This window comes from Lytechinus variegatus, chromosome 5 (genome assembly GCF_018143015.1).
Source record: "Lytechinus variegatus isolate NC3 chromosome 5, Lvar_3.0, whole genome shotgun sequence".
Classification (NCBI taxonomy): domain Eukaryota; kingdom Metazoa; phylum Echinodermata; class Echinoidea; order Temnopleuroida; family Toxopneustidae; genus Lytechinus; species Lytechinus variegatus.
Genome location: NC_054744.1, coordinates 38670853 through 38680707, shown reverse-complemented (window position 1 = coordinate 38680707; position 9855 = coordinate 38670853). Strand labels below are relative to the sequence as shown.

The 9855-nt window shown below is 37.3% G+C and overlaps 1 protein-coding gene across 1 annotated transcript; it reads left to right on the top strand.

Moving 5' to 3' along the window:
• Positions 1 to 18: 18 nt before the first annotated feature.
• Positions 19 to 9807, top strand: LOC121416100 (protein RRNAD1-like). The gene is made up of 8 exons (XM_041609558.1): positions 19 to 26; positions 1541 to 1739; positions 3581 to 3741; positions 4439 to 4466; positions 4763 to 5591; positions 6057 to 6213; positions 7566 to 7750; positions 8801 to 9807. Coding segments are annotated over exons 1-8 (1680 nt in total). The 5' UTR covers positions 19 to 24; the 3' UTR covers positions 8920 to 9807.
• Positions 9808 to 9855: the final 48 nt, after the last annotated feature.

The following is a 9855-nucleotide window of genomic DNA, read 5'->3' as shown; positions in this document are numbered from 1 at the left end:
CAGTTACATGTACTAGATCATGAGATGTAAGTTAATTCACTTTATTCGTGCCAAGTAGAATTGTATGATGAGGGCATTTTGATCTCAACATAGCCCAATATTTAGAAAATCAATAGCCTACATGTACTTACAGCTGAATGATGTTATTTGCATTTAGTGTATAATTGTTTGTTGCAGAAAAAGGTAGCTCTCAAAGTGAAAGAAATAGCCCCCAAATTCAGCAATCACCCCTCTGTGAAATGATATAAAGCCTATACAGATGTGAATTACATGTATTTCCACCTTGTGCATGAGTGGTCGGTTACACTTCGTAATTCCGAAGGTTCGTAATTCCGAAACATGTAAATTGCCTATACCTCGATGTTCGTTAATCCGAAAACGTAAAAGGGTTCGTTAATCCGAACATTTGTGGCATTATTCCAAAGGTTCGTTTTCCGAAGTTTTGATAATACGAAAACGAAATAAGGTTCGATGTTCCGAAGGTTCGTTAGTCCGAAAACAAAATAAGGTTCGTTGATCCGAATGTTTGTTAATCCAAAAACGAAATAAGGTTCGTTGTTCCGAAGGTTTGTTACTCCAAAAATGAAATAAGGTTCGTTAATCGTTACATTTTCGGACTAACGAACCTTTGGAATTACGAACCTCATTTCGTTTTCGGATTAACAAACCTTCGGAATTACGAACCTCACTTTGTTTTCAGACTAACGAACCTTCGGAATTACTAACCTCATTTCGTTTTCGGACTCACGAACCTTCAGAAATACGAACCTTCGGAGTAATGAACCTTCAGAATATCCGAACCTTCGGAATAACGAAGCTTCGGAATTACGAATGTATGCGTGAGTGGTCGCACATTGTACATATTAACAACTTTTGGTCATTTTCAGGGATTTGTGATATAATATTGAAGAATGTTAATAGCAAAAGAACTACATGTACTAAACAAGCTCTCCTATAATGCATGCACATGACTAGATGGATCAATTAAAATTATAAAAAAGCAGTTAGTTGATGAGTTTATGAACAGTCCTTAAACATAACATTTTCTCACTCTCTTCTTATAAAGAAGTTATAGTATTAAAAAAAAGAATGGGGAGTTGTGTTTTATTTTTTTTCATAAAATGATAACATATTGAAGGGAAATGTTCCCTGTACTAAGCAAAAAATATGAAAATAAGGCTGGATGATTTGATCACATTTCTCTCAATATATAATTTCTGTAGTTTGTTTATTTTTGATGATAATCATTTGAACAAAAAACATGAGAAAAAGTATACTTTCTTCTATGCTACCATGAGTGCCATCCCATTAAAAAGGAAGCATCTCTGATATTTTCAAAATTGGCGATATAATTTCTTGATTTACATGTAGGCTATTTTCTGTATGCTATACATGATGCTACAGGTATTGGAGTCACATATATTCTTTTCCAAAAGAATATTTTCCTCATTTACTCTGAAAAACTCAATCCACAGAGTTGTTTCTTTATGTCATTTGAGGGCAGTATAAATGTCTCCTTGTTTCTACATGTATATTACAGGCATCAGCCGCCGCAGACTGTTTGGCCATTGTCCCTCTTGGCATACCGTGCTGCCACACAAGCCCTGGCACTAGACACGACCCCAACGGCCGGTGATTCCCTCAGCATTAAAATGGACCCAGCCCTGAAACCAATCGATCTACTATGCAGACTACATGTCAAAGCGAAGAAGAAACATGAAATCTTACGCTTGGCCGAGGTAATGATCGTGACTTTACATGGTTAAGAAGTAGTTTGCCTAGATCGCAGATGGTGGCTTGACATTTGCTCCTGTGACAAGTGCTCTGGGCTTTATTTCATTGGGTTAGGTTTGCAATAGGGTTTTTTTTATAGCAGAGCATTTGTCGCCGGAGCAAATGTCATGGAACCTCTCGGTCTAAAACCACATTGGCTTAACCCATTTAGTCTACTATCTATTTTGTTTAATATGCTGGTTGGTCTTATACTCCCTTACTAGTCTATTACCATTTGGTCTAATTCCCAGTTGGTCCAATTTCCCCTTCAGCATAAATAATGATAGAGAGTCTGCTTTCAACACTAAATTAGAATATTTGCCAGGTGTGTTTAAAATTGCATGTAACATTTGAATAGCTTTATTAAACATCACCATGTATCATTTCCTTGTTGTATGGGGGTATATATGTCAATTCTTGTGGAGTATTGTGGCCCAGTGGATTAGTCTTCTGGCTTGGAAACAGAGGGTTGTGAGTTTGAATCCCAGCCATGGTGTAATTTCCTTCAGCAAGAAATTTATCCACATTGTGCTGCACTCAACCCAGGTGAGGTGAATGGGTACCCGGGAGGAAGAAATTCCTTGAATGCTTGAGTGCCTAGGCAGCCCAGCTAAAGCCGGGGGGTAATAATAATAGCACGGCCCGCTGGGAGAACAATTTTCTGAAGTGGCTTCCCTTGGTAAATATACCTATATTATTATTATTATAATTCGTGATGAACCTGATCTCTTTTTATATCTCCCCCTTTTTTTATTTTCTGTGTATTTCTCTTCTCTCATCCATCCACTCCATTTACTTATCCTCTATTTATTCTGTGATGTTTATCTTCTTTGATGTTCCTTCTTTCTTTTCTTCCCTTTACTCCCATGTTTCTTCCCCCCTCCCCCTTACTCTACATTTCCTGTGATCACAAAATTTATATGTAAGGTTATCATTTTGAAAGTTACACTTAGCATGGAGAGTTTATGTGTAACATATTTGTACAATTGATGACAATTTGGCTGCTGGCTGCAATGATCTTTTAATCTATTTATCTATCTATCCATCCACCTATCCATGCTTCCTTCAATCCATCCATCCACCCATCCATCCATTTATTATCCATCTATCTACCCATTCATCAATCCATCCATGTATCTACTCATCCATCCACCCATCTATTATTCATCCATCCATTATCCATCTATCTACCCATCCATCCATCTATCTACCCATCCACCCATCCATCTACATGTATTTACCCATCCATCCACTATCCATCTATCTACCCACCCATCCATCTATCTACCCATCCATCCACCCAACCATCCACCCATCCATCATCCATCCACCCATCTATTATTCATCCATTATCCATCTATCTACCCATCCATCCATCTATCTACCCATCCATCCATCCATCTACATGTATTTACCCATCCATCCACTATCCATCTATCTACCCACCCATCCATCTATCTACCCATCCATCCACCCAACCATCCACCCATCCATCATCCATCCACCCATCCATCCACCCACCCACCCATCCACCCATCTATCTATCCACCCATCCATCCACCCACTCATCCATCCACCCACCACCCATCCATCCACCCACCCACCCATCCATCCACCCACCCATCCACCCACCCATCCATCCATCCACCCATCTATCCACCCATCCATCCACCCACTCATCCATCCACCCTCCCATCCATCCACCCATCCATCCAACCACTTACCCATCCTTCCATCCACCCACCCACCCATCCTTTCATCCACCCATCCACCCACCCATCCATCTATCCATCCATCCATCAATCAGGTGATAAATTCTGCAACCAGGAAAGCAGGAACTGAGAGGGTTGTTGATGTAGGATCAGGCCAAGGTCATCTATCAAGGTTACTCTCGTTTGGTTATGGTCTTAAGGTCACCAGTATTGAGGCTGTTGGTTGTCATTTGACAGGTGCAGCTAAGGTAGACAAGTAAGGCCTTACTCTGATCTTACTATACTAACATGCTTTTCACCCTGCACTTTTTTCCTTAACCCCAGGAAATTGGTTGGGCTTAGGGGGGGGGGGGGTCTTAGCCCTACCAATTTTCTGGGGTTAAGTTTAGCTACTTCGTTTCCACACTACGTTTTAGCAAAGTGGGCTAGCATGGTAAATAGTACGGTACTATCTGGCCCTGCAAAAAAGCAGAGTTATCCGGCTTAATTGTACTCTGTGTGGTAAAATCATCAATAATCATGAGTTGTGTGATAGTCAATGCCTTAACCCCGGCTAAGCAAATGGTATGGGGTTAAAGTCCAGGGTTAATGCAGTGTGAAAAGCATAATATTTTCTTTAGACAAGGACTCATTCATTGGTTCAATTACTTTGGTGCTCAAAAAGCATACATGTAGATTTTAACAAATCATAAAAATGCCTTGGCTTGTCAGAGATTTCTGCCTGACATGCATTATGAGCACTTAACATTAACATGAAATAAAAGATAATTAATGTACAAAAGAATATAAGCAAGGTAGTGAATGTTAAAAATGAATGCTATTAACCCCCCCCCCCCAAATATATATATATATATATATATATATATATATATATATATTCCAACAAGAAGCATTGATTAATTAATTAAGTTTCAAGCCGATATATGTACTTTTTTCATTTTCTTTTCTTACAGGAAAATAAAGACCATTATCCAGAAGAGAGTGAGTATGACTTTTCTCTATATATTTTCTTATTTTGGCTGGGGGGGGGGGGTGTCGCTTTCTCTCAACTAAAGAACAATGTACAGATTCCAAGAGATCCCAATATTCCATATGTGCTCTAACCTCTAATACCATTGGAAAATATCTACATTTCCAAATACTGTAACATCAATGAATGATTTTGATTTCATGAAGACTGTTGTTTTTTTATTCTCTCATGTTTTTAAGTAGTTTGCAACTACTGGTCTCTGATTTATATAATTATTGTTTTGTAATCTCCATTGTTCTCTTAACAGATAGAAAGGCAATCTGAACAACCCATTGAGAGTATTCCCCACACACTTCCGCAGCATGTAGAATGCACTGTTCACCCCCAGATAACCCCTGAAGAGTTCCTTGATGTCATAAACCACCAATCAGCTGTAAGCAATGACTCGGACCAGTCCAAGAAGCACAGAAAGGAGGGTGCAGCTCATTGTGCCGAGGGACAAAACCGTGAGGTCCTGTCACCTGTAGAGAAGTCTACTGAAGCACCTACCAGTCTTGATCACTTCTTAGATATACCTCCACCTATGGGGCATCCAGATCATGATCCAACGAAAGAGTCCAGTAATGCTTGCCTTGATATGGTCAATGAAAGATCAACGCTTCATCCGTTGGTGTCAGAGGACAGAGGCTCTGATGCGTTTGTGCTAGCTGGCCTGCATACATGCGGTGACTTGGCCCCGACGATGCTGAGAGTGTTTTCCAAGTGTCCCCAGGCCCGGGCTCTGACCTCTGTCTCGTGCTGTTACATGAAGATGAAATGTGCGCTACCTGAAGCAGTTCCATCACCACCTGCAAATTCCTTGGAACCTGTTCAAAATGGCGACTTGAGAAAGACGATCCATTCAGATTCTTTGCAAGAATCCCCCATACTAACTGAGAGCCACGACAGACTGGAATTTCCAAGAGAAAAATCAGACTCAGATAATAACAGTTATTCAATGGATGATTATTCGACACTGAATTCAAAGGGTTACCCCATGAGTAAGTTTGTTCAGAGTCTTGGTGGGAAAATCATCGAGTTTACAGCTATGGAACTAGCCTGCCATTTCCTTGAAAGCTACCACAAGCGGTTAAAAGGTGAGATATCTTCATCTTTAGAAAGTAACAAAGCATTTAATGTCATATAGTTGATTGGACATTCATGAAATAGTATAATTTCAAGTCCCTTTTAGAAAAAAGTGAATGAGGAAAAATTAATTTTTTATGCCTTAGACAACTTTCTGTATGTAGACCAAGGGAATTTGAACCATTATCCATCGGGATCATGCAACTTTATATAAAATGTCATCATGTGTCAAAGGTCGACTTTTTGGTCAACTGTGATATTGCAATATTTATGATAAAATAGCATGTATTTGTCAGCCTCAGATGCCAGCCTACATGTAGGATGCCAACCTGATTCTCAATGGGTATCATACATCCTTAGTGGTCATCAAATGTAAAAGGTCATCAAACAGGTCAACTTTAATGTAACAATACTCTATCAAAGTTCAACTAAAAGGTCATTGCTAATATCACAATATTCTATCATTTATTTGTTAGCCTCAGATGCCAACCTGATTCTCCATGGGTATCGTGCAACCTTAGAAGTTATCATACACGGCTTTGATCCCGGGATGACCCAGTCTCACTCGGGCATTTGTAGAATCAAGAAAGCAGTGGCTAGTGTCAGAAAACCCCATCTCAAGACATTTCAAGAGTAAGTGTTAACCTCTTGCATACTGGATTTTGTAATTGACATATGCATTGCACAGGGACTACATGGTTCCAGTGAACAGCAGGTTAATGAAGAAGTGGGCTTTCTGGGTAGAGCCCCCTTTCAAATAGCTGAATGTGAGACAGGATATAAAGAGAGAAAGTAATGGCCTCAAAGTTGAGAATGTCTAAGAGAGAGATATTAATCAAACATGACTACCGGTATTTCCAATAACGGTGGGAATTGGTAATCTCCCTGCTTCAACTTTATTAGTTTTCTATAACAATATATTGCCCCCTCTTTGCACAAACAGTCCGAATAGTATGCCAGTTTCACCCAAGTTGACCAGACAACCCATGATTGATGCAAGGACTCAAAGTTACGAGTTGATATTTTTTCAAAATATTGGCTTGGTCTCAAACTTCTTCGTCGAAAATAAAAGTTGGGGAATTTCAGATGGATATTTTTTATCTTAGCATATTTAATGTTAACAAAAATTGAATTATTTATAACCAGAGAAGATGATAGCAAATAATTTTGAAAACTTGATGGGTGGTTTTCTGAACTATAGAATTTTAAAGCACACTCCTATGGGATGCTGGCTTCATAATACTTCTTCCATATTCAAGGAAATCATTGTGTCCCAATTTTTTTTCATTAAAATTCATTATATTTTTGTATTTTCATAATCGTCCAATTTCATGAATCATTTAAGTTTGTGATGACTTTTTTGCACCAAGATAAGAATATATCTTAATGCAGGATGCTACATAAGCACTTGCCTGATTGTCCGGGGCAAGAAAAAGTTAAGTCGAGCAAGTGTTTTGAAGTAAAGACCAAAACTAATTGCCCGAATTGGGCAAGCAAAATTCTCACGGTAGAATGACCAAAATTAGGGTTGATATGATTTAGTGTTGTCCCTAATTTTGGCCATGGCAAGTAGATCAGTTCATGAAAAAAGAGAGAAAAGGGTCAATAGTTTATAAAACCACAAAACTTTCTTTTGAAGGGGCAAAAAAAAAATTTCAAGGATTTTCTCGTGCAAGTGAAATAGATTTTGGGACAAGTATATTCCAACTATTTTAAAATTTACTTGCCTGACTGGGCAAGTGCTTCTGCATTTGGAAGTGTTTATGTAGCACCCTGCTTAATGGTGCATAAAGTTGACAACCGGCACTCCACAAAAGTGTGGTCTAAGTTAACCTCGGTTTAACTATACCACGACTATCAGAATAACACCCTATGATTCTATTAAGTGTAATTAGTGCAGTAACCTGCTTAAACCATGAATTTAAAACCAGTTGTGAACATTTGCCAATGATTTTCCAAACATGTTTCTTTCGTGCATATTTCAGGTATGCTTCTGGCGTGCTTGGTGCTCTGGGCATTCCATGTGAAGACCACCGCCTAGCAGAACTGGAAGAAATATGCCGACCGGAATGGACCAATGTCATCACTTTCCATGTGCTTCGTAGTATGATGGGTCCCATAGTAGAGAGTTTACTATTGCTGGATAGGGTCCTCTATCTCTTTGATCAAGGTCGGTGTAATCTTATTTTGCTAATTACAGAGAATGTCATCTTTCCTTGTCATAACCAATAAAGTGATTGTAATGTGTTGCATGAAAAGATAAGCTAATTGATACTTGTATTGAAATCATTAATTGTTGTCTTTATCATCTTAATTATTTTCATCATCATCACTCTCATCACCATCATTACCACTGTCATCAGTTGTCACTGCTAGGATTATCCAGCTCCTAATCATCATCGTTACTCCTTTCATTATCACTACACATCATTATCATAACTACCAGTCTAGTTATTGTTAAGATTGTCATTGGCTTCTTCAGTGATAATCAGCAGCAGCAGCAATAAGATCACTACCACCATCTTCATCATAATTATCATCATTGCCATCATCATCAACGTTAAAATCAAAATCATCATCTTCCTCTTTGTCATCATTATCAGTATCAAATTCATCATCATCCTTTTATTATCATTGCCATCATCATCACCAGCATCATTTCTTCATCCTCATCACCATCATGTCGCCATAATCATCATCATCATGGAAAATGAGGATAGAAAAGAGGCAAAAAAATTAAAGGAAAATTTTACATTTCTAGGGTTTCTAAAAATGAGCTTGTGTATTAGACTTTACACCTGTATATTAAGGGAAAATGTGCACACAAGAATGAATAGAATATTCGTAAAATGATAATTATAATTTGTAATGATAACTTAAATTTCTATTGTCCAATTTCTATATACTCAACTGCGCATTAGAATACTTAAAAGGTGAAATAGTTTACAAGATAAGTTAACAAAAAGTATGATTATGTTAGAATTACGGGCAAAGGGAAGCCTACTTTCTCTACTCTACAAATTACATTTATATTTACCAATTGAACACGGGGGGGGGGGTTAGAAACCTGTGTCGTGCATATGTGATTCCACCTTTCAACATGATTCTTTTTGAGCTGTAATATTCTGGCATATATCACAAGTTAATTTCTCTTCAACACACCCTGCTCAATTGGCCACAGTCAAAATCATAATTTTCTTCTCTACAATGTAATCTACAGGTATAGAGAGCAAACTTGTTCCTGTATTCGATGCAAGTATTTCTCCACGGAACTTTGCACTGGTGGCGATAAAGGATGATGACCATATTAAGCTGAGTTCTACAAATCTTAAAAGATGATAGATGTTATCACATTTGTTAACAATCTTCAAATAATTAATGCTTCTCTTTAATAATACTGATGTACTTGACAGCCATAAAGCCTATGTTGTATTCTGGTAAATATGCCAAAAGTGCATCCATGTATTTGACTTATTACAAGATTATATAAACTTGTATGCCCCAAAATTGGTTACGAGGTGAAGGATATAAAGGAAAGGGTGTGTTTCATTGGATAGAATCTTAGATTTCATATCAGAATTCACTCTAATCATTTGCCTGATTTGACTTGAAAATTTAAGGCTATATATTTTTTTTAGCTTTCTTATATCCAATTGTAAATTTTGCAAAGTCAATGCTCAAAGGGCTATTTTTAAATGTTAAAATCATTATCAAGAGAAGTTGCTAGATGCCAAATTTTAATTCTGATGGTTAAAAAAGAAAACATCAAATGACCACCAGACTTCTGTAATATTGGAATGTAAGATGATGCTCAAGTACAGGGTTGGGCTTAATTACAATACTTTCTTCAATTACAATTATAAAATTGAAGATATGTTTAATTACAGTTAATTTTCAACTAAATTACACATTTTTCAATTACAATTACCAATTACTTTGTCAGTTACAATTGCTTTGTCAGTTACAATTACTTTCTATATAAGTCATGAATGAAATCAATTTGTATTCTGTATGTACTAGCACCACCTATTTCAACGTAATTCTAAGTTACAGAGAAACTGACATTTATGTTTAACTAAAAGATCATGGATTACGCCTATTACACTCTTAGATGCTGAAGCAGTTGATATAGAAAAGGTCATGAAATTAAATTATAAAATTAAGTACCAATAAGTTTATTGTAAAGTAAATGAAAGTAATTAAATGTAATGAAAGGAAACTAAAACCCAAGAGCAATCTTATTGGAAAGAGTAAAATGAGAGGAACAATTTAAAA

Bases quoted from the DNA above. Each gene is read 5' to 3' on its own strand.
- LOC121416100 (XM_041609558.1), top strand. The intron at 4,467-4,762 runs GTGAGTATGACT...TTCTCTTAACAG, and splicing joins AGACCATTATCCAGAAGAGA to ATAGAAAGGCAATCTGAACA. The intron at 7,751-8,800 runs GTCGGTGTAATC...TGTAATCTACAG, and splicing joins CCTCTATCTCTTTGATCAAG to GTATAGAGAGCAAACTTGTT.